The 26,660-nt window shown below is 37.0% G+C and overlaps 1 protein-coding gene across 7 annotated transcripts in view; it reads right to left on the bottom strand.

The window, feature by feature from the left end:
- The window catches only part of ANKRD28 (ankyrin repeat domain 28), a 186,778-nt gene that overhangs the window by 23,080 nt on the left and 137,038 nt on the right, over window positions 1–26,660 (bottom strand). For all 7 annotated transcript variants that reach the window (XM_060298628.1, XM_030876381.2, XM_060298625.1 and 4 more), the window contains 9 exons: window positions 16,611–16,689; window positions 15,563–15,677; window positions 14,499–14,581; window positions 11,130–11,193; window positions 10,855–10,923; window positions 8,590–8,730; window positions 1,628–1,739; window positions 716–742; window positions 219–293 (listed from right to left, as the gene is read on the bottom strand). In XM_060298628.1, the coding sequence (XP_060154611.1) occupies window positions 219–293; window positions 716–742; window positions 1,628–1,739; window positions 8,590–8,730; window positions 10,855–10,923; window positions 11,130–11,193; window positions 14,499–14,581; window positions 15,563–15,677; window positions 16,611–16,689 (765 nt within the window). The remainder of the gene's footprint in view (window positions 1–218; window positions 294–715; window positions 743–1,627; window positions 1,740–8,589; window positions 8,731–10,854; window positions 10,924–11,129; window positions 11,194–14,498; window positions 14,582–15,562; window positions 15,678–16,610; window positions 16,690–26,660) is intronic.

Below are 26,660 nucleotides of genomic sequence, written 5' to 3' on the forward strand. Positions count from 1 at the left end.
AACCACCCCCGCCTCGACCTTTTTTTTTAAGACAAACAAACAAACGAAACAGAAGTACATTCAAGAATTCTCTGAGTTAAGAAAGTTCTTACAGTTTTAACTCCATGATCATCATTATATGGACCAAAAGTTCTGGGTACTAGTTTGAGTCAACACAAACAGATATGAGACATTTTCAGTAAATCAGCCATCAAGCTGGCTGTGAAGGCAATACTCACAGCCAAGTGTAAAGGGCTTATTGTTGCTCTATTGTCTGAATCACTCAGCATGTCTGTTCCCGAGGTTTCCATTAACTGAGAAAGAAAAGAATTTTAAGTGTCAGAAATGGTACTTTTAGACATACCACAGCAGTTATTCCTGGTCCCCCTCCCCCAAGTTCAAATTCATTTTAGAGTATAAACTGATACTTGAATATGGATTTAAAAATCCCAGACCATTATTATTATGAAAACTAAATTCAGCAACCTGATGGAATGGATTATCCTGAAAATGTGGTAAGGACCACATGCTAAGAGCTTTGAGAGAGGGCTATAAACTTAGAGTTTGAGAGAAATGCCATTTAATTACCACCAAGTAAGAACCTTCCCTCCCCCTGCAAACATGATTTCTGTCACTATCTTTGTTCCCAGGAATGTGTAAGACAGGCTCCAGCTCTAGTGAGAGCAAATATTTAAATACTCAGTATTAGGGGGAAAACTGACTAATTAATACTTACAACATCTAAAGGAGTTTCACTTGCAATCTGAAATAAAATTTAAAATAAAAATACTTAGTTGAGGAAGCAGTCATATACAGTAAAGAGATAAATGTTAACTACATGTCTCTATTTACATAGGGCTTTGTTAAATTCTATTCTGAACTTGTGCTTCCTTTGCCTCCAAAAATGAAGTCTTTTAAATAAACAATTGTACAATATAATAGACCACAAATCTATACACATGGGTCTCAGATTTTAGTCTAAAGCTACCATAATAAACTAAGGAAATACTACTTCTGTAGCAGGGTTCTAAATGCTATATTAAGTATGTCAACCTCTTTTTTCTATCTTTTATACCCATCCTCCTTGAATTTTATTTCCCCTTTAAGGGAACCAATGTTAATATAATTTATAAGTAGGTCTAAATGAAGAAACCTCTAACGTGAAGCATGTGCTACACACTTCAGAATCATTTAACTTGTCTTTTACTCTCCCTTTGGTTTGGCAAAGTGGGGTGAATGGTGAGATGAGTCTCCCTTGTCAGGAGAGACTGACAGAAGACTGGGTCTTTCGGAATTCCTGAATACACAGGGGGAAGCTTCCTCTCACAGAAACACGTATTTCTGACATATGACACAGTTACAGTTCTTTAAAACGTTCCGGAAAACATTTAAAGGGGCAGGGGCAGTGAATGCTACTTGGATGGGGGGCTCTAAGGGAGCCCTCTCCAGAGATCTAATTTCCTCCTTTCTCTGTGAAAGGGAAAAGGGAATGAGAGAAAGCTTAGTGAGGCAAGTATGAATTTAGGAAGGATAGGGATTCTAAAAATGTTAAAAGGCATTTGTTTCTTGGTTCATTTATTCTCACTGTCATTACATTATTAGAATATACACTTACATTGGTCCTTCCACAAGAAATCAGGAATCTTACCAGCTGAAGACACAGACGGTGACCATATGCAGCTGAATAATGAACTGCATTGTATCCTTGCTTGTCCCGGATCCCTGGATTTGCATCATTTCTTAATAAGTATTCCAGGCACCTATTAGAGTAAGATATATTCAAAATTCTAAATCCTGCATTTTAACCAATGATAAAAACAGAGACAAACTCAAAACTGGAAATTTTTCTTACATTTGAGTAATGTAAAAATCATAAACACATCTACACTACATACATTTGTCATTTAAATGATATTGACTGTAAGTATCGTAAAAGTACAAACAAAACGTTCGTAAGAGAATCTTCTTTATCCACAGTCTGGCAGCAAGTTCAGTATACCTGAAGACTGTTTCGTATACAGTCTATATTTATGGCACCAGCTAGTCGACTCACATAACGTTTGACAGGATTAAACTCTTAGTGGTGGGGAGCATCCAATCTTTCTGGAATACACAGTTAGTATGGTATCTCATTAGGAAGCTCAAGAAAGGATGTAAAAATATCTCCCAAAACCAAGGTCAGAATTCAAGGATCTTGCATTAGAGACATGAAAAGTGTGGGAACGATGTAAAAGTGGTATGTAGGTAACACGAAAGACCTTCCCATGGGAAATACTTTATTCCTGTGCTATTAAAATATGAGGAAAGTAATGTTAAAAGGACTGTAAGATTTTTTGATGATGGCCATTCTGACTGGTGTGAGGTGATACCTCATTGTAGAAAGAGAAAAACGAATACCGTATGCTAACACATATATATGGAATCAAAAAAAAAAATGGTTCTGATGAATCTAGGGGCAGGACAGGAATAAAGACGCAGATGTAGAGAATGGACTTGAGGACACGGGGAGGGGGAAGGGTAAGCTGGGACAAAGTGAGAGAGTGGCATGGACATACATACACCACCAAACGTAAAAGAGATAGCTAGTGGGAAGCAGTCACGCAGCACAGGGAGATCAGCTCCGTGCTTTGTGACCACCTAGAGGGGTGGATAGGGAGGGTGGGAGGGAGACGCAAGAGGGAAGAGATATGGGGATATATGTATACGTATAGCTGATTCACTTTGTTATACAGCAGAAACTAACCATTGTAAAGCAATTATACTCCAATAAAGATGTTAAAAAAATTTTTTTAAAATAAAAGGATTATAAGGTTCACAATTTGTTATAATTCTGATAAATGTTACTGTAGCAAAAAAAAAAAGAGTACTGAATTAGAAATTAAAAGATTTATTGTGAGAGTTAGTTTGATACCAACGATCTTGGGCAAATCGTTTCACCTTTATGGTGAAATGGCTTCTGTTTATTCATTTGATAGATGGGAGTAGGAATTCAACTAAATAATCTAAAACCATTCATGTTCAAATTCCAAGTCCATAATTATTCAGTGATAATTTGTCTAATATTGCAGTATGTCTAAATAACTACTAACTCTACCACTAGGGGGGAAATCTATAATCAGATACTACTTGTTAAGTTTCCAAAAGCATAATGAAGTTATAAGAACAAGTGGAAAGGAACAATGGAGCGATGTAACTGATCACCCAGTAACTCTATCATATATGTATGAGGACCATTCTTTGCAATGCCAACCCTTATTTCTTTAATGCTAATTACTTAAAGTACTTTAGATCTCTTAGGAATTACTTACAGAATCTACATTTATTATAATATCCTTAATGGTAGCAAACGTTCATCCTTTTAAGTGGGATTTTGATATTTATATGCAGTGAAAATGATGATGAAATGCATATCACTATGATAGAACGACATCACCCGAATCTGACTCTAAGGAACAAGCCTGGTGTTTCTCGGTATTCCTAAACTAGCTCTGAGGGCACTCCAGGAAGTATCTCAGGCAGTGTGTAGACTCTGTACAGTCTGCTTAGGTACCAGCTCACAGGTCAATCCTCACTGGGATGAAGGAAAGACCTGCTGGCCTGGAAGGACAGTCTCACTGCTTTAAGGCAGAAACATTTCACCCAAGGGCACATCTTTTTACCTTTAATCAAGTTCTCTAGATGTGAATGGTAAAACAGAAATAGTTCTCCCTACTGGGACCTGAACACAAGGCAGATTCTATCAGTGGAACAAACTATTTTAAGATAACTTGCTGATACATGAGTACTGGGGGAAAAAAAAACTGACTTATTTAAGGAAAGCAAAACAAGTAGGTAAGTTCATGTTTACTTTCGGAAGTAGGAGAGCAAGTCTCAAAGCACTACTTATATTTACTAGTTGCAAGTATACAACATTAAATGGTTTGAAATAATTCAACCATAATACATGCAGTAGTTATCAAATCATTATTTCTTTGTCTACCTTCATATTACTAGATGATTGGTCTCCTATAACAAAACAAAGACTAAGAGTTGATTTATAATTATAAAATTACTTCTATTGCCACGCCTTTCAAATTTTGCTAAGCAATATGAATTTTCATGACTACTTTGTAAGTATTACCTTTAACAAATGAAAAAAATTACTGACATTCAGGAAAATTAAATGACTTGCTCCTAATCTTCTGGCTAGAATATGGCAAAGCAAGGACTAGGCCTTGGGTCTTTTCTTCAAGTGTTCTTTCTATGCTACAAATGCTTCAGCACAGGGGTTAATGAGTTAGTGACACTTTAACCTGTGTGTTTATAAAATTCTGAACCACAAAATTGCTTGATCTTGAAAATCTGAACCTCACTTTTGATTTGCAAATGAGGTGGAGGGGAGAGAGTCAATCTTAAATTTTTTTTTCTCATTGTAAATTAACACACGCTCATTTTATAAAACTCAGAAAATTAAGAAACGAAGATTTTCTATAATTTCTCTTATTTCCCTAAAATAAACCATGTATGCAAAATCTGGAGGAATATTTATGGCTAAATGGCTAAGTAATAAACCAAACTTACTGTTAAATATTTTGTTTTCTTCATTTGTTAGACAAATATCCTCATCCTAATTAAGCATGTAATTCAAATCAGAGTGATTTTCAAACTATTTAAACTTCTCCTACTCTTCCCCTACCGTCCATGGGCTCCTACCACTTTTTCTGGTGCAGGTTCAGACTAAGTCAAATCCATGTGTCCCACGGCTGGTCAGAGCCCTGGGAGAGGACCACTCGGCCCAGGGCAGAGGATGTGGCATTGTCACCAGAGGCCCTCCTAACTCTACTCTCCCCAATCATGGTATACAAGTGTCTGATTGACAAAAAAAGATATTAAGCATAGCTTAAAAAAATACAACTAATCCTTACAGGAAGATTACAATGTGTCAGGTATTGTTCTAAGCAATTCAGATATTCTGTACCTCATATGGCCATGAGTTAAGGTCAGACTATTATTCCCACTTGACAGATGAAATGTGCAGAGAGGTTAAGTAACCTGCCCAAGGTCTCACAGCAAGTGGCAGAGCCAGAATCAAACCCAGTTCTGTCTTACATGCATACATAAAACAGGTTTAACAAGGCTACTGAATGCAAAGTTGTATACAAAAGTCAAATATATTTCTCTATTTCACAACAAAGGAAATTTAAAGATAGATTTATTTTGGCAATAAAAATATCAAATACTTAGGAATAAACCTAAGGATTATAAAAGTTCCAAACAAAAGACTGTATGATTCCATTTATATAAAGTTCAAAACAGACAAAAATAAACAATGCTATTAGAAGTCAAACTATGATCCCATTTTTGTGAACATCTATCTCCATAAAAGTGTATCTTGGTGAAATATATCTATGCATTCATAAACACATGTATATATAACCATATGAACACAGAAAAGCCTATGGACAGACATGTACCAGGTTCATTAACTCTGATAACACTGTGAGGGATGTGAAATGATCTACATAAACATATAGAAATACTTCTGTTAATGGTAGTTATCACAGAAGAAAAGGCATGAGGAGGATTTCTTCCTTATATGTAATCACAATAAATAACCCCAGCCTTCCCCTTCTCTTATACACACCACACAGGCGTGGGGTAGGTCCTCACCATCATGCTCATAGCCAGTCCTATTTTTCTTCAAATGGCAAAGAGGATTTTATTTGTTAATAATTAATATATTTAGTATGTTTTTCCCGTGAAAATAACTATAAATTTGTTTGCTGAGTCATGACTGCCTAGAGTGAACGTCAGCATCAGGATGATGGGGGTGACTAGCAGGATGAGTAGAATGAGTAGGAACGATTTCATGTATTTTTCCATTTACTGCAAGTAAAGACAGGCACACAAGGCAGAGTAGAACTGCAATTACTTATGTCACTTCTGAACAGCAGAAAACCGGTGGCAGAGTGTCAAAAATCCCAAAGTATATACAACTTTCCCTGGGGATGCTGACAGGACATTATTAAACAATCATTAAAGAAACAAACCAACAAACACACATTACTGAATAACAGTATTTGAAGTCATGGGGAATTTGTTTCTTCTTTTAGAAAATATTTCACTCTGGCTTTGGCAGCAGAAAGAATTATTCCAGATTCTCTTATTATCCAACCTATTCCTGGGAATTAAATCCTTGGAGTTTAGAAAAATAAACCAACTCTTTAATTCTACTATTTAAGCCTCCGAAACAATCACTTACTGAAAGGATGCCTCTGGTATCCTAAAATGGTTACTGTAGTGAATAGTTTCCAGAAGGTTCCCAGGGAACAAATCACTGAGGCAATAAATGATGGCATCAGACAAGACCTCTGGGACTTTGATACTTCAAAGATAAGAAAGAGGCTCCAAAAAACAGTGCTAGATTCTTTTATACACATGCCCTCAGTTTTCCCCACAATTCTAAGTACGCTTCATTCTAATTTTACAGATAAAGAAGATTTTGCCTAACAATTATTTGCTCAGGCTCAGAGAGGTATAATATGAAGCCCCCATGATTTCAGCTGGGTCTTTTGGATAAAGCTCATGTTCTTTCTGGTACACCAGGTTGCTTGTGGACATACTGAGAATTAAGTGTTTAAGTAATAAGTATCTCTAGACCAGCGGTCCCCAACCTTTTTGGCACCAGGGACCGGTTTTGCGAAAGACAATTTTTCCACGGATCGGGGGGCGAGTGGGTGGCGGGGACGGTCCAGGCGGTAATGCGAGCGATGGGGAGCGGCAGATGAGCTTCACTCGCTCGCCACTCACCTAACAGGCCGCGGACAGTACCAGTTCACAGCCCAGGGTTTAGGGACCCCTGCTCTAGACTATTGCTCAAAACAGTTTATATTAGGTGAGAAAACTAACGATTTAATTCACTTTAGTACTAAGTATACTTCTAAAGAAAAAGTAGACAGGCTTAAAATAAAACCACAAATCTCAAACAGTATAGGTTGAACACTGTTATTCTTTTGTTCCTGCATAAGAATTCAGGTTTAATGTAATTGTATAAGGGCAGGAGGACCATTGGGTAACCTCTGTCTGTGTGTACATGAACTCAGTGGAGTTTACTTAGATCATGCTGGGCAGTACCCAATAAACAGTTTATGGGAACAGTGGTAAAGGACTTCTGATGGTGACAGTCATTTGGGGTATAATCTATTTTAGGAAAATCTATAAATCAAATCCTGAAATTACAAAATTTATAAATCAGAGGATAATCTACTTACCCAAGTTTACCAAAATATTTTCTGATTTACAAAGTCTCTATCAGAGATTTTCTTTAAAGCTCTACTATCCAAAAACATACTTCAAATAACTTAGCTTCTCCCAAAACCTATCTATATCTAACTATTCTGGTATACATGAAATTGTATAAAGTGATATATTCCTCCAAACAGAAAATACGGTCATCCTTCGGTATCTAAGGGGGACTGATTCCAAGAGTACTCGAGGATACCAAAGACCATAGACTTGGACCCTCAAGTCCCTTATAATAAATGAACACAACCCTACAATGAATATAGTCGACCCTCTGAATCTGCAGATGCAAAACCAGTAGATACAAAGGGCTGATAGTATATTTTACTAATGCTTTCAAGATTAGGATTTTAGACACAAATCCAACATAACGAAGTGTTACTTATAGAAATGGATTTGAAATTAGTTACAGAATTTATAATAAATTAATATTTGTGAGTAATACCATCAAATTATGCTTTTTATTTTGAAGGTAAAAAAGTAAACATTAAAAACCAAGGAAATAGTTCTGTGTTAAATGCAACTTCCTTGAAGTATATTTTATAAAATCTTTCCCCAGAAACCATTATTTGTTTTTCCTACCCTTCACTGACCCAGACTCATGAGGAATACCACAGACATTGAAGATTTCTTCTCTGTCTCTAATGAGTTCATTTTCTTCCAAGAAGGCAATATACATTAAGGTACTATAAATGGGTCTGATCAACTTTGGGTGAATATTAATTATGAAAGAATTTATAAATCTCTCATTCTTTTGATTTTATTAAGTCATTCTTGGACAACATTTACTCACTACTCCATTATCTATATAATTTACTTATTTAAGCACTATTCAGTACCAACTATGTGCCAGATTCTGCCAGTTCAATTATTCCCTATTTGAATACCAATTTACAGGGATCCCTTAGAAATATGAACTTTCTACCTCTGAAGAATACTGGCATTCCAATCTCTGCTCAATCTTCCAATGGCATTGTCTGTGTACCTCTTGCCTCTTTCCCTTTCCCTATGATATACTCAAGACTGTTGCCTCTAAGAAGCCAGGTGGAAAAAACATGGAGGTGATAGATATTAAGATGTGTTTTTGGAAGGGAGGATGAAAAGGGACCTTGATCTTTCTTCTACCCGATTAGTTCATAACGCAGGCTGCTGAGTAGAAGTAGGTGGGTAATAACTATGACTAGGAATAATTATGAAAACAACTTATTTTCTCTACTAGAGCATCAGGGAAAGATAATCAATAATAAAAAGTACAAAAAAGGAAATACAAATTTGCTATAAAAACTGCCAGATAGAAACAATCCTTCATTCTCACCACATGATACTTACTTGCCATCTGTGTCTGACGTAGCTGCATAGTGCAAGGGTGTGCATCCTCTTTCATCAAGGTCATTCACACTTGCTCCTGAGCCCACAAGAGCAAACAGGCACTGGTAGTTGCAGTTGGCAGCAGCATAGTGCAGTGGAGATCTTTTTGCCCAAGTTAATTAAAAAAAAAAAAAAAAAAGTCAGGGACACAAACCAGTAAACAAGAGCACAGTTGATCCACCCAGTTATAAATATTTATAGAAAGCCTGAGATTGATTTCTGCCATATACCTAAGTCTTTTGGAGGGCCAGACAGAAAGCTTGGAGGAGAAACTAAGATGGCAAAGAGCCTCTAAGAATACAAAATAAGACAGGAACACAATTAAATCATTTCATGGTCCCCAGACAGTAACAATTCCAGTCTTTTGAGTGAATTACAGATATCCTTCATATTCTGCTCCAAAACTTGAAAACTTATTTTTTTCCCTCCCTAATGCCATCAGCAATCTGAGAAAACTTTCATTTAACAAAGCTTCCCCTATACTAATAGAGATGTTTCATAGGTAGCAGCTTCTGTTCCTGTTTCAGTAGAGGAATAAAGAGTAAGAAAAATACAGAAGCATTAAAAAGGATGCTGATATATCAACTATATGGTAGAGCTGCACAGTAATATCAGATTCCTCAAGCAGAAAATGTAGTTTTGAAGGCTGTTCATCATTTTGAAGAGTTTAGAGTACTGTTAATTTCTAGAGATGGAATATTTGTAGCTTACTTCTTCTCAGTTACTGAAATGAAAAAGAATATTACTAAATTTAGGAGTTTCTGTCTTTAGATTAATAAGCTATGATTATCCATGACCTTTCATTAAAAAAAAACAAAACAGAAGAAGAAGAAGAAAACAGAAAAGTGAAGGTAAATTTAGTCCAGAGTCTTCATGGTATAATTTTTTCTAAAATATTTACCTGGTGAAATGACAGTTAAGCATTATTTTACTTTATTGGATAATAGTATAATACAGTAATAGTATTTTTGAAAATGCAATTAACCCTGAATTACTTTCAAGCTTCTAAACTCAGAATGTGCCCTAATTGTAGTACAGAATGCGTCAAGTGCTACAAATTAACTAATATAAGCTGGATTAAAGTACACTTATAAAAATAAATTAGCTATAAATTGCACTCCAAAGTCAAACAAAGTGATTTTTGATTTTGTGGGTCATTAGTTCCTTCAATTAGCAGGCTTATAAGAACAGTCTGTTCTTCAAAATAATTATGGGGTCAGATAGTCATTTTTCCTTTTCTTTTCTTATATGTACTTCTGATTCCCTACCACACGTAATTCTACTGTGCACTGGCCCAATCCCATGCACTGACACAGATTCACACACACCCTCTCTTGTCACATACTCTGATAAAATTCTCAAACTCCTGATACACAATTTTGCTCATATTGCCACCTCTATTTTTTTTAAATTGAGGTAACACTAGATTATAACATTATAAGTCTCATGTGTACATTATATTTAGATTTCTGTACACACTACAGCATGCTCACCTCTATTTTTCAAATTGCCTTCTGTCCTTTCCTATGTGGTTCTAACAGACTCTGGGTCAATTCCTATTCTAAGTAACTTAGTAGATCATGGTGGCTTTAAGTACTGCAATCACAGATGCAAGTAGCAATGAGGCCTGGGGCTGAACAGTGAGACTGCAGATTGGCTGGGTGACTACAAAGGGACTCTGCATTCACAGGTGCTTTCCTGTGGGTCACGCTCAGGGTGTGTGCGGAGAGTCAGAGAAGAGGAGAAAGAAAAATTACACATCGATTTGTAACCTGTTTCCTCCCTCTTTCTAGTGCTCTGGAACCAAATATAGGCAGCAGAGTCTCTAACAAAAGAATGACTTGAAGGAATGGAGAACTACCACTGAGCTCCAGCTCTTGTGGGTTTTTTGAGGGAGCATAGGTACCATGCGGTTTTATATTTTCATGGCTATGATTATGGGAGGAGGAAGAGGAATGACATCATAAGAGGTATAGAAGTGCTTATAAAGTAAAGCTGTGGCTGGTAGCCTGGGGCTATGGCAGGGGCCCAGCTGGAAGAAGGCTGTGGGTGAGAATGAATATTCAGAAGTTATCTACTTATTGGGGCCTCTCAACAAATCATGATCACAATGCAAAAGTCATAGATTTATTCAGTTAACTCTCAGAAGCCACATTAGGAGGTCAAGAAAGTCATTAAGTAAATAACATTAAGTAGGCTTTACAGAGGAACTGTATCACACCCTACCTTCCAAATTTATCCTTTTTGTTGAAGTCTGCACCAGTGTTCAGCAGAAGGTTTAGGCACTCCAAATTCCTACCCAGGAAAAATACATTGAGAAGATGTAATTGTAATGAAATTGTAATTATAATGAAATTGGTAGGTTTAAATAAGTATAAAAGCGTGTTTTCAAATGAGGCAGAGTGAATAAAACATTGTGTTTTATATTTTATGAAACAAAAAAAAAACTGCCACGATCAACTATCCTCTTCTTAAAAAAAGTAAAAATTTTGTTAACATACCCTCCAGCTGCAGCTGCATGTAGACAGGTCCTGCCAAAATCATCTGGGGTATCTATATCAAATCCTACAAGAATGAATATATCTTATGTAATAGTATAGGTATGTTACTTTATATTAGAGTATTACATTAAAAATATGTAAAAAAAAAATCACACACCCCCAATCTTAAACAAAACTATGAATTACAAGTAGGTAAAAATTAATTGAAAATAGATTAATAATGTACAGTATTTAAAAAAAAATTACCACTAAAGGATTGGGGGTTTTAGAACAAATGCTAGAGTACTTGTTTAAAAGTCATAGGATACAATGGAATATTATTCAGCAATAAAAAGAAATAAAGTACTGATACATGTTTATAACACTGGATGACCTTTCAGAACATTTCTAAGCGAGAAAAATCAGTCACAAAACCACATCTTGGGTGATTCCATTTCTATGAACTGTCCAGAATAGGTTAATTTATAGAGGTGGAAAGTAGATTAATGACTGCTTAGGGCTGGGGGGAGGGAGGAAATGGGGAACTGACTGAAAATGAGGGGTTTTTTTTGGGGGGGGGTATGAAAATGTTCTAAAACCCATTGTAGTCATGGTTACATACCTCTGTGAATATACTTAAAAAATAAGACACTGATGAAAGAAATTAAAGATGATACAAATAGATGGAGAGATATACCATGTTCTTGGATTGGAAGAATCAACATTGTGAAAATGACTCTAATACCCAAAGCAATCTACAGATTCAATGCAATCCCTACCAAACTACCACTGGCATTTTTCACAGAACTAGAACAAAAAATTTCACAATTTGTATGGAAACACAAAAGACCCCGAACAGCCAAAGCAATCTTGAGAACAAAAAACGGAGCTGGAGGAATCAGGCTTCCTGACTTCAGACTAGACTACAAAGCTACAGTAATCAAGACAGTATGGTACTGGCACAAAAACAGAAAGATAGATCCATGGAACAGGATAGAAAGCCCAGAGATAAACCCATGCACATATGGTCACCTTATCTTTGATAAAGGAGGCAGGAATGTACAGTGGAGAAAGGACAGCCTCTTCAGTAAGTGGTGCTGGGAAAACTGGACAGCTACATGTAAAAGTATGAGATTAGATCACTCCCTAACACCATACACAAAAATAAGCTCAAAATGGATTAAAGACCGAAATGTAAGGCCAGAAACTATCAAACTCTTAGAGGAAAACATAGGCAGGACACTCTATGACATAAATCACAGCAAGGTCCTTTTTGACCCACCTCCTAGAGAAATGGAAATAAAAACAAAAGTAAACAAATGGGACCTAATGAAACTTCAAAGCTTTTGCGCAGCAACGGAAACCATAAAGAAGACCAAAAGACAACCCTCAGAATGGGAGAAAATATTTGCCAATGAAGCAACTGACAAAGGATTAATCTCCAAAATTTATAAGCAGCTCATGCAGCTTAATAACAAAAAAACAAACAACCCAATCCAAAAATGGGCAGAAGACCTAAATAGACATTTCTCCAAAGAAGATATACAGACTGCCAACAAACACATGAAAGAATGCTCAACATCACTAATCATTAGAGAAATGCAAGTCAAAACTACAATGAGATATCATCTCACACCAGTCAGAAAGGCCATCATCAAAAAATCTAGAAACAATAAATGCTGGAGAGGGTGTGGAGAAAAGGGAACCCTCTTACACTGTTGGTGGGAATGTAAATTGATACAGCCACTGTGGAGAACAGTATGGAGGTTCCTTAAAAAACTACAAATAGAACTACCGTATGACGCAGCAATCCCACTACTTGGCATACACCCTGAGAAAACTATAATTCAAAAAGAGTCATGTACCAAAATGTTCATTGCAGCTCTATTTACAATAGCCCAGAGATGGAAACAACCTAAGTGTCCATCATCGGATGAATGGATAAAGAAGATGTGGCACATATATACAATGGAATATTACTCAGCCATAAAAAGAAACGAAATTGAGCTATTTGTAATGAGGTGGATAGACCTAGAGTCTGTCATACAGAGTGAAGTAAGTCAGAAAGAGAGAGACAAATACTGTATGCTAACACATATATATGGAATTTAAGAAAAAAAAATGTCATGAAAAACCTAGGGGTGAAACAGGAATAAAGACACAGACTTACTAGAGAATGGACTTGAGGCTATGGGGAGGGGGAAGGGTAAACGGTGACAAAGCGAGAGAGAGGCATGGACATATATACACTACCAAACGTAAGGTAGACAGCTAGTGGGAAGCAGCCGCATAGCATAGGGAGATCAGCTCCGTGCTTTGTGACCGCCTGGAGAGGTGGGATAGGGAGGGAGGGAGACGCAAGCGGGAAGAGATATGGGAACATATGTATATATATAACTGATTCATTTTGTTGTGAAGCTGAAACTAACATACCATTGTAAAGCAATTATACTCCAATAAAGATGTTAAAATGAAAAAAATAAAAAATAAATAAAATAATATGAATTAAAAAAAACACTGTATTGTAAATTTTAAACAGGTGAATTGTATGATACATGAATTATTTCTTAATAAAACTTTTTTTTTAAACCCATAGGTGCTTTGATACTTGCACGTTAATACTAACACTGAGAAGAGGTTTTTAGAATTCTCCTTCATAGATAAATGGGTATGTGATGACTTGTGGACACACATACACTTAAAACATTCAAAACACAATTACCTCACTTAAAAGATATCATTAAGAAAAACTCACTGTCTGTCTCACAATATGTTAATTTTCACTGAAATTTTCCCATAATTCTTTTAGCAATCAAGAGTATTAATATACAAAATCTGTTCAACTTTCCTAACACGCTAAGAAATAGAATATCATTAAAAATTAAATCTTATATATTTAGTAATTCTATGCATTTAATAAGGATAATTTTGTAGTAATAGTTATAGAAAGCTATTGATCCTGTTTTGCTTCAAACTGATTATGTGGTGTTTTAAGACAGTAATTAGATATGGCATAAATAATTTCACAAACCTACAAGATATTGTAAACTGGCCACTGGCTCTTAAAAAGGAAGCATGCAAATGAAGATATTTTACTTCTAGACACAAAGGGACTGCTCTAGAAATATTCCACACCCCATTCCCCAACTAAGAGAGAGAGGAGGAAATCACTGGAAAAATAAAACCTTTCCCAGAGCTGAAGAGAAAATCAAATCTTAAAATTAAAGGGTCCAACATCTTCTAAGAGGGGTTAATAAATGATCCACACATGGACATATCTATATGTGATTCTGGAAAAGCAGGATAAAGAGACTGTATTAAAATGGGAGATGGCGGGGGGTGGTTTGGGGAGGTAAAAGGGGATAATCTGTCTGTGAAGGTTCCACTTACCAGAAGAAAGAAGTTTCCTACAGCAATCTGAAAAACCACTTAAGGCTGCCAAATGGAGGGGGAACATTCCATGTATGCCACGCCTAAAGTGAACAGGACAGTGTCCTCATCACAATGCAATCACTTAAATAAATTAAAAAGAAACTATTCAATACTTAACTTATCCAGCAACTTTCCTCTTAGAGCAGGAGCAGGACTTTTCAACCTCAGCACTACCATCACTATGGATTTTCTGGGGGGCTGGGGGCTGGGGGCTGGGGGGCTGGGTTATCCTGTGCCTGTAGGATGTCATCAGTGCCCCCAGGTTCTACCTACACTGGATGACAGTAACACTCTCCTCCCCAAATTATGACAACCAAAAATGTCTCTAGACATTTGCCTCAGGAGCAAAACCCATTCCCCCTGCCCCGATGTTGAGAATCATTACCACAAGGCAAAATGTTTAAGAATGTTCACTGCAGTAATTTTTGTCATAGTAAAAACTTGGAAGCAACTTGTGTTTGTAAATGAGAATGAATAAAAATTGTGAAATCTTTACACAAGAATTAAATTTTATAAAATGAATGAACTAGTTACGTATAGAGATGAGGAAAAAAAGCCCAAATTTATATCTACATGGCTAAACCAACAACTTCATGTAAAAAAAAAAAAAAAAAAGTTAAAAAGTGTACAGTAGCATACCATTTACAGAAAGTTTAACAGAAGATTTAAAACATGTTAATAAACATATAAAAAAGGTAATAAAAATTTAAAAACATACATAAGAATGATAAACATCAATTTAAAAGTAGGGTGTTTCTTTCTGCAGAGCATGCAAGAGAATCCATCTTTCAAACAAAATCTTACAAGGAAACTTTAGTATGTTATTCATAATCTAGAAAGAACTGGGGTAAAAAAATATAAAAATACCCTATGCTGGTTTACCAATGAAATCACATTAAACATTCTATTCTATTACATCGCCAATAAAAAGAGGATAAAGCTCAAGCAATTAGTACTACATTGAGGACAAAATCCACATGTTTCCCTGACAAGGCATCAACACTACCTTGGGAAGTACTTACTTTGCAGTGTCAGCACCACTTGTAATTAGAGTGTTGATTAGCAGCTCATGGCCGTACCTTGCTGCTATGTGCAAAGGGGTGTTGCCATTCTTGTCCTCACAGTCGATTACTGCTCCTGCAATAAAGGACATACTATCAGACACTGGACTAATATAACGATCAAGTCAAATCTATTACATGGAAAGTGATATAAAATGCAATTATAAAAAGCACAAACTAATGGGTATAGCAATTTAACCATAGATTTCATCCACAGCACATTTACTGGGCCAGGCACTGGGGTTATATTTCACACTTAAAGCAATTTTGTGAACAAGCATAAGATTTTAACAGATTTAAAAATTACAAAAGGGTTCTGGGCATCCAATAAGTTTGGAAACCACTGTATTTAAACGAAATTAAACACATTTCTTTAGAGTGAGACTTTCCAAAGCTTTAATGTGCACACTCTGTGTCACCAAGAAGACAGCATGCAATATTTTATGAATTATTTGATCATGAGCTTATTCCTACCCTTTCCCTGCAAAATCAGAACAGCTATTGTCTTCAGGACTACTAATAAACAGTTCCTTGGAACATGGCTTGTGAAAATACTACTTTAAAGTACCCAAAGGTTCTTTTTATTTAAAAGTTTAGCCTGCCTAGTACTAATTCAAATGCAAAAGAAGACAAGTTCAGAAAATAAATGAAAACGCTAAAAACAGGTCAAGATAGTCAGAAGGGAAGAGAGAAATGAAACAAAGTTTTCTTAATATATAATACAGTTCGCAGTAGAAAGGCAGAGTTTTCTATCTAGCATGTTTTAAAAAAGCCAACACTAACTGCTAGAGAAATTATATTTATAATCTAAGGGAAACAATACAAAAATAAATGAAAAACAAAATTACAAAAGATACATGTACATGGCATTTAAAATTCATTATCTGATTTTCATGAGCTCTGATATCAAGTGTCAAAAATGTGTATACTGCTATGACAATTCCTCAATACCATTATGTGGATGCTTTTACTACACTTAAGAAAAAAAACAAACAGAAATACTTTTTACCACTCTGGATAATGGTTTGTGATCTGGAGAATCTACCGTGGAGGGCAGTCATGTGCAGTGGGGTTTTTCCATCTTTGCTCTGAAATAAACACACAAGAGATTTAAAATTCTTGTTATATCTGTACCATGCAATTGTTAGTTTTATTTTGACTATCCTCTTGCAACTTTACTCTGTAGAACTATTACACTCGAGCGTTAAGTTTAACTGAAGCCTGTGGCAGTAAAACAGCTGTTTGAAATTATGAACTAATTTTTTAGTATGTATATCATAAAGCACAAATATACAGAAACCTCAATGCCCATAGTTTTAAAAAGGCCTGGAGTGGTGGGTGTGGTGTAATCTTAGCATCACTCCTATTTCAGGTAGGGGAACTGATGCACAAAGGATATTAATGATTCGACCAAGGTCACATCACTGGAAGTGGTACTGCCAGGATGTGCTGCCCACAGTTCAAAAATTTCACACTCCTACAATTTTTTGTTCTAAGAAATGCTGAATCCCTCCTTGACCAAGGAAAAGTGAATGTTAGAATTAACTTCAGAAACTATAATTCACTTAAAAAACTTTACACATTATTTTGTTTATAATTATTTGTAACAAATAATGTTAGCTATTTTCTCAAATTACTTAAAATAATAAACCAGACTGGCCTTGTATGTGTGTTTGATGTAGAAATTCTGAAATTCTAGAGGAATTCCACATATGAAGAAAAACAACGCCTGAGTTAGGTGATATCTTTTATTGCGAGTTAGGTAAAGTCTTTTCTTCCTGAAAATTATTTTGTTAATCAAAACATACATGTGACCATCACAAAGGAAAGAAGTATTTGGGATATTTTGTTTATCTGACCAAAATTTAAAGTACACGGTGGGGTGGGAAAAGGTGTGACAGCTATCTGGGTTGACAACTGGATATATTGTGAGAAACTGTATATTTCTTGCTTTCAACCTATATACAATTGGGGTTCTGTTCTCTACAGTAATTGATTATGGAATAAACACTTGAAGAGTGGGGAAAAAAAATCGGTAAGTGACAAAATCAATGAGGCAGTGTTCATGATAAGCAAGGTTATGAAAAACCAGGGCTATACTGCTTTATAAAAACCATTCATTTTGGGGACGAGGGGAAGATGGCGGAAGAGTAAGACGTGGAGATCACCTTCCTCCCCACAGATGCACCAGAAATACATCTACACGTGGAACAACTCCTACAGAACACCTACTGAATGCTGGTAGAAGACCTCAGACCTCCCAAAAGGCAAGAAACTCCCCACGTATCTGGGTAGGGCAAAAGAAAAAAGAATAAACAGAGACAAAAGGATAGGAACGGGACCTGCACCAGTGGGAGGGAGCTGTGAAGGAGGAAAGGTTTCCACACACTAGGAAGCCCCTTCGTGGGCGGAGACTGCAGGTGGCGGAGGGGGGAAGCTTCAGAGCCGCGGAGGAGAATGCAGCAACAGGGGTGCGGAGGACAAAGTGGCGAGATTCTTGCACAGAGGATCGGTGCCGACCAGCACTCACCAGCCCGAGAGGCTTGTCTGCTCACCGCCGGGGCAGGCGGGGCTGGGAGCTGAGGCTCGGGCTTTGGTCAGAGCGCAGGGAGAGCACTGGGGTTGGCTGCGTGAACACAGCCTGAAGGGGGCTAAGTGCGCCACGGCTAGCCGGGAGGGAGTCCGGGGAAAAGTCTGGACCTGCCGAAGAGGCAAGAGACTTTTTCTTCCCTCTTTGTTTCCTGGTGCGCGAAGAGAGGGGATTAAGAGCGCTGCTTAAAGGAGCTCCAGAGACGGGCGTCTAACAGCGCACACCCCAGAGATGAGCATGAAACGCTAAGGCTGCTGCTGCTGCCACCAAGAAGCCTGTGTGCGAGCACAAGTCACTATCCACACCCTGCTTCCGGGGAGCCTGTGCAGCCCGCCACTGCCAGGGTCCCAGGATCCAGGGACAACTTTCCTGGGAGAACGCACAGCCTCAGGCTGGTGCAACTTCATGCCAGCCTCTGCCGCAGCAGGCCGCCCCGCACGCCGTGCCCCTCCCGCACCCCTGGCCTGAGTGAGCCAGAGTCCCCGAAGCAGCTGCTTCTTTAACCCCGTCCTGTCCGAGTGAAGAACAGACACCCTCCGGTGAACTACATGCAAAGGCTGGGCCAAATCGAAAGCTGAACACTGGAAGCTGTGCAAACAAAGAAAAGAAAGGGAAATCTCTCCCAGCAGCCTCAGAAGCAAAGGATTAACGCTCCGCAATCAACTTGATGTACCTGCATCTGTGGAATACATGAATAGACAACGAATCATCCCAAATTGAGGATGTGGACTTTCAGAGCAAGATTTATGATTTTTTCCCCTTTTCCTCTTTTTGTGAGTGTATGCTTCTGTGTGAGATTTTGTCTGTATAGCTTTGCTTCCACCATTTGTCCTAGAGTTCTATCCGTCTGTTTTTTTAAAATTTTTTCTTAATAATTATTTTTTATTGTAATAACTTTATTATATTTTATCGTACTTTATTTTACTTTATCTTCTTTCTTTCTTTTTTTCCTTCCATCCCTCCTTCCTTCCTTTTCTTTCTTTCCTTCTTTTTCTTTTCTTCCTTCCTTCCTTCCTTTTTTCTTTCTTTCTTTCTTCTAATTCTTTCTATTTTTCTCCCTTTTATTCTGAGCCATGTGGATGAAAGGCTCTTGGTGCTGCAGCCAGGAGTCAGTGCTGTGCCTCTGAGGTGGGAGAGCCAACTTCAGGACACTGGTCCACAAGAGACTTCCCAGCTCCACATAATATCAAACAGCAAAAATCTCCCAGAGATCTCCATCTCAACACCAGCACCCAGCTTCACTCAACAACCAGCAAGCTACAGTGCTGGACACCCTATGCCAAACAACTAGCAAGACAGGAACACAACCCCACCCATTACCAGAGAGGCTGCCTAAAATCATAAGTCCACAGACACCCCGAAACACACCACCAGAGGTGGACCTGCCCACCAGAAAGACAAGATCCAGCCTCATCCACAAGAACATAGGAACCAGTCCCCTCCACCAGGAAGCCTACACAACACACTGAACCAACCTTAGCCATTGGGGACAGACACCAAAAACAACGGGAACTATGAACCTGCAGCCTGCAAAAAGGAGACCCCAAACACAGTAAGATAAGCAAAATGAGAAAACAGAAAAACACACAGCAGAAGAAGGAGCAAGATAAAAACCCACCAGACCTAACAAATGAAGAGGAAATAGGCAGTCTACCTGAAAAAGAATTCAGAATAATGATAGCAAAGATGATCCAAAATCTTGGAAATAGAAGAGACAAAATGCAAGAAACATTTAACAAGGACCTAGAAGAACTAAAGATGAAACAAGCAACGAAGAACAACACAATAAAAGAAATTAAAAATACTCTAGATGGGATCAATAGCAGAATAACTGAGGCAGAAGAACGGATAAGTGACCTGGAAGATAAAATAGTGGAAATAACTACTGCAGAGCAGAATAAAGAAAAAAGAATGAAAAGAACTGAGGACAGTCTCAGAGACCTCTGGGACATTAAACACACCAACATTCGAATTATAGGAGTTCCAGAAGAAGAAGAGAAAAAGAAAGGGACTGAGAAAATATCTGAAGAGATTATAGTTGAAAACTTCCCTAATATGGGAAAGGAAATAGTTAAGCAAGTCCAGGAAGCACAGAGAGTCCCATACAGCATAAATCCAAAAAGAGATACACCAAGACACATATTAATCAAACTGTCAAAAATTAAATACAAAAAAAAACATATTAAAAGGAGCAAGGGAAAAACAACAAATAACACACAAGGGAATCCCCATAAGGTTAACAGCCAATCGTTCAGCAGAAACTCTGCAAGCCAAAAGGAACTGGCAGGACATATTTAAAGGGATGAAGGAGAAAAACCTGCAACCAAGATTACTCTACCCAGCAAGGATCTCATTCAGATTTGATGGAGAAATTGAAACCTTTACTGACAAGCAAAAGCTGAGAGAGTTCAGCACCACCAAACCAGCTTTACAACAAATGCTAAAGGAACTTCTCTAGGCAAGAAACACAAGAGAAGGAAAAGACCTACAATAACGAACCCCAAACAATTAAGAAAATGGGAATAGGAAAATACATATCGATAATTATCTTAAATGTAAATGGACTAAATGCTCCCACCAAAAGACACAGATTGGCTGAACGGATACAAAAACGAGACCCATATATATATGCTGTCTACAAGAGACCCACTTCAGACCTAGAGACACATACAGCCTGAAAGTAAGGGGATGGAAAAAGATATTCTATGCAAATGGAAACCAAAAGAAAGCTGGAGTAGCAATTCTCATATCAGATGAAATAGACTTTAAAATAAAGACTATTACAAGAGACAAAGAAGGACACTACATAATGATCAAGGGATCGATCCAAGAAGAAGATATAACAATTGTAAATATTTATATACCCAACATAGGAGCACCTCAATACATAAGGCAAATACTAACAGCCATAAAGGGGAGATCGACAGTAACACATAGTAGGGGACTTTAACACCCCACTTTCACCAATGGACAGATCATCCAAAATGAAAATAAATAAGGAAACACAAGCTTTAAATGATACATTAAACAAGATGGACTTAATTGATATTTATAGGACATTCCATCCAAAAACAACAGAATACACATTTTTCTCAAGTGCTCATGGAACATTCTCCAGGATAGATCATATCTTGGGTCACAAATCAAGCCTTGGTAAACTTAAGAAAACTGAAATGGTACCAAGTATCTTTTCCGACCACAACGCTATGAGACTAGATATCAATTACAGGAAAAGATCTGTAAAAAATACAACACATGGAGGCTAAACAATACACTACTAATAACGAAGTGACCACTGAAGAAATCAAAGAGGAAATAAAAAAAATACCTAGAAACAAATGACAATGGAGCCATGATGATCCAAAACCTCTGGGATGCAGCAAAAGCAGTTCTAAGAGGGAAGTTTATAGCAATACAATTCTACCTTAAGAAACAGGAAACATCTCAAATAAACAACCTAACCTTGCACCTAAAGCAATTAGAGAAAGAACAAAAAACCCACAAAGTTAGCAGAAGGAAAGAAATCATAAAAATCAGATCAGAAATAAATGAAAAAGAAATGAAGGAAACGACAGCAAAGATCAATAAAATTAAAAGCTGGTTCTTTGAGAAGATAAACAAAATTGATAAACCATTAGCCAGACTCATCAAGAAAAAAAGGGAGAAGACTCAAATCAACAGAATTAGAAATGAAAAAGGAGAAGTAACAACTGACACTGCACAAATACAAAAGATCATGAGAGATTACTACAAGCAACTCTATGCCAATAAAACGGACAACCTGGAAGAAATGGACAAATTCTTAGAAATGCACAACGTGCCAAGACTGAATCAGGAAGAAACAGAAAATATGAACAGACCAATCACAAGCACTGAAATTGAAACTGTGATTAAAAATCTTCCAACAAACAAAAGCCCAGGACCAGATGGCTTCACAGACGAATTCTATCAAACATTTAGAGAAGAGCTAACACCTATCCTTCTCAAACTCTTCTAAAATATAGCAGACGGAGGAACACTCCCAAACTCATTCTACGAGGCCACCATCACGTTGATAACAAAACCAGACAAGGATGTCACAAAGAAAGAAAACTACGGGCCAATATCACTGATGAACATAGATGCAAAAATCCTCAACAAAATACTAGCAAACAGAATCCAACAGCACATTAAAAGGATCATACACCATGATCAAGTGGGGTTTATTCCAGGAATGCAAGGATTCTTCAATATATGCAAATCAATCAATGTGATACACCATATTAACAAATTGAAGGAGAAAAACCATATGATCATCTCAATAGATGCAGAGAAAGCTTTTGACAAAATTCAACACCATTTATGATAAAAACCCTGCAGAAAGTTGGCACAGAGGGAACTTTCCTCAACATAATAAAGGCCATATATGACAAACCCACAGCCAACATCATCCTCAATGGTGAAAAACTGAAAGCATTTCCACTAAGATTAGGAACAAGACAAGGTTGCCCACTCTCACCACTCTTATTCAACATAGTTTTGGAAGTTTTAGCCATAGCAATCAGAGAAGAGAAGGAAATAAAAGGAATCCAAATTGGAAAAGAAGAGGTAAGGCTGTCACTGTTTGCAGATGACATGATACTATACATAGAGAATCCTACAGATGCTACCAGAAAACTACTACAGCTAATCAATGAATTTGGTAAAGTAGCAGGATACAAAATTAATGCACAGAAATCTCTGGCATTCCTATACACTAATGATGAAAAATCTGAAAGTGAAATCAAGAAAACACTCCCATTTACCACTGCAACAAAAAGAATAAAATACCTAGGAATAAACCTACATAAGGAGACAAAAGACCTGTATGCAGAAAATTATAAGACACTGATGAAAGAAATTAAAGATGATACAAATAGATGGAGAGATATACCATGTTCTTGGATTGGAAGAATCAACATTGTGAAAATGACTATACTACCCAAAGCAATCTACAGATTCAATGCAATCCCTACCAAACTACCACTGGCATTTTTCACAGAACTAGAACAAAAAATTTCACAATTTGTATGGAAACACAAAAGACCCCGAACAGCCAAAGCAATCTTGAGAAAGAAAAACGGAGCTTGAGGAATCACGCTCCCTGACTTCAGACTAGACTACAAAGCTACAGTAATCAAGACAGTATGGTACTGGCACAAAAACAGAAAGATAGATCCATGGAACAGGATAGAAAGCCCAGAGATAAACCCATGCACATATGGTCACCTTGTCTTTGATAAAGGAGGCAGGAATGTACAGTGGAGAAAGGACAGCCTCTTCAGTAAGTGGTGCTGGGAAAACTGGACAGGTACATGTAAAAGTATGAGATTAGATCACTCCCTAACACCATACACAAAAATAAGCTCAAAATGGATTAAAGACCGAAATGTAAGGCCAGAAACTATCAAACTCTTAGAGGAAAACATAGGCAGAACACTCTATGACATAAATCACAGCAAGATCCTTTTTGACCCACCTCCTAGAGAAATGGAAATAAAAATAAACAAATGGGACCTAATGAAACTTCAAAGCTTTTGCACAGCAAAGGAAACCATAAACAAGACCAAAAGACAACCCTCAGAATGGGAGAAAATCTCTGCAAATGAAGCAACTGACAAAGGATTAATCTCCAAAAATTTTAAGCAGCTCATGCAGCTCAATAACAAAAAAACAAACAATCCAATCCAAAAATAGGCAGGAGACCTAAATAGACGTTTCTCCAAAGAAGATATACAGACTGCCAACAAACACATAAAAGAATGCTCAACATCATTAATCATTACAGAAATGGAAATCAAAACTACAATGAGATACCATCTCACACCAGTCAGAATGGCCATCATCAAAAAATCTAGAAACAATAAATGCTGGAGAGGGTGTGGAGAAAAGGGAACACTCTTGCACTGCTGGTGGGAATGTGAATTGGTACAGCCACTATGGAGAACAGTATGGAGGTTCCTTAAAAAACTACAAATAGAACTACCATATGACCCAACAATCCCACTACTGGGCATATACCCTGAGAAAACCATAATTCAAGAAGAGTCATATACCAAAATGTTCATTGCAGCTCTATTTACAATAGCCCAGAGATGGAAACAACCTAAGTGTCCATCAGCGGATGAATGGATAAAGAAGATGTGGCACATATACACAATGGAATATTACTCAGTCATAAAAAGAAACAAAATTGAGCTATTTGTAATGAGGTGGATGGACCTAGAGTCTGTCATACAGAGTGACGTAAGTCAGAAAAGAGAAAGACAAATACCGTATGCTAACACATATATATGGAATTTAAGAAAAGAAAAATGTCATGAAGAACCTAGGGGTAAGACAGGAATAAAGACACAGACCTACTAGAGAACGGACTTGAGGATATGGGGAGGGGGAAGGGTAAGCTGTGTCAAAGCGACAGAAAGGCATGGACATATATACATTACCAAATGTAAGGTAGATAGCTAGTGGGAAGCAGCCGCATAGCACAGGGAGATCAGCTCGGTGCTTTGTGACCGCCTGGAGGGGTGGGGTAGGGAGGGTGGGAGGGAGGGAGATGCAAGAAGGAAGAGATATGGGAACATATGTATATGTATAACTGATTCATTCTGTTATAAAGCAGAAACTAAAACACCATTGTAAAGCAATTATACTCTAATAAATATGTAAAAAACCCATTCATTTTACTTCTATGTAGTATTCTGTAGGACAACCAATTAAAAAACTTATAAACTGAATAATTACAAATCTAAGTTCACATTCCAATTCTAGTCATCCACAACCTGATCAAGGACAGAAAAATCAAAATAGAGAATGGAATGGGAGGAAAAGATGAAGGAGAAAGGTGCCTTGATAAGGAGAACTTTAGGGTCAACAAATATAATATTTTTCCTCCAAGGCAAATGTCAAAGCCTTAACTTGTTAGTCAAACAATAATTCGATAAGCATCGATTTGACAAATACAGGAAACATAGTGTCAGGAACGAAGATATATTCTTGAATGAATGCAAATTCTTATGCGTTGAAAACTCACTGCTATCAACAATTTTTACATAATGTCAGTTGGACGGTACCTCAGAAGTCATCAACAACTTAGGCAGTGTGTTTCAATGGAACTCGGCAGTAAGATAACTGGGCAACTGCACATCAGCAGGATGTCATATGTCCTTAGACAAAATTAAAGCAACTTTTATGAAATCTATTTTTAAACCAGCATCATGGTCTGTTGTCTTCAAATCTACTTAACCACCACATCTTAACTGTTTTGCTAAAACATTCCCTTGTCATGTGTAAAATCTACCACTGAATTTTCTAAATCATTAGGGAGGTAACTTCAAATAAAACCACTGCTAAGCATTATACTACAAGTGACCCTCTTGTAGAACTGATTCTCATCTCAACATTTCAAAAGAAAATACAGACTTAAAAATAATCATAGGTACTAGAGTCAGCTATGTAGGCAATGACATGAAGCAAGTGATTAATTATCTTCAAATTATAGTAAACAGTCATGTCTAAATGGCACTGTATACAATAGAAAGCCTAATTTTTACCCAGCCCCATATAAACTAAAAAATGCATAACAGTTAATGATATAGGTAAGCCTCTTATTTCATGATACTTAATATTTAACAAAGATAATTTTAACTACAGCCCCTTTATCATAAAGGGGTCTCACAGAGACTAAAACTACTTGATGAGATCTTTTCGTTTGAAGAATATGAAGATAATTTCAAAGTTTTTATTTTGAAAAACTCTTCATTAAAAAATATTACTAGGCTTTTGAGGAAACAAGTAACTAACTTCCCACCCCCACAAGAATTCTGATATTTTTTCTAGGCACTGATTATCCAAACAGCAGGAATTCTTCAAATCAAAATAAGCAGTTTGAACTTATCAGTAAATATTTAGAAGTTATTTAAATTATTAAAAATAAAACTTTAGTTTAGTTGGTGATTTGATTGAGAACTGAAAGCTTTAAATGTATATTCGTAAAAGAGACATTTTAACCAGAAAGGAGTTCTTTATGATATCTCATGCCCTTTCCTTCCATAAGTTGATATGTATAAATTTTGTCCTTTAGCTGGCAAGGGGCAATTTAGAGCAACGACCTAATTATAGATGGGCTTGCTGCTGCTACAGCTGTCAGAGTGGGTCAGTGGCATCGTTAAAGGATTTTCTAAAGTTAGACAGGTAAGAAAATGGACTCCTTTCTCTACCAGTCTGAAAGACACTGGCTCATCACACCTACAAAAGAAGCTGAAATTTTATGCAATGAAAGCTCTGAAAACATTTGAAGCTTAAATGTTTTTACTAATCCTAAACGGTTCAATTTTGTTTGTGGTTTTCTTTTCTTTACACCACAAGACATGGTTTGGCAAGTGCTCAAAGAATGAATTAATAAATTAATACAGAAGCAATCAGTGAAAGCATCTTGGAAAATATAAAATG

Source organism: Globicephala melas, chromosome 4, assembly GCF_963455315.2.
Source record: "Globicephala melas chromosome 4, mGloMel1.2, whole genome shotgun sequence".
In the NCBI taxonomy this organism is placed as follows: Eukaryota; Metazoa; Chordata; class Mammalia; order Artiodactyla; family Delphinidae; genus Globicephala; species Globicephala melas.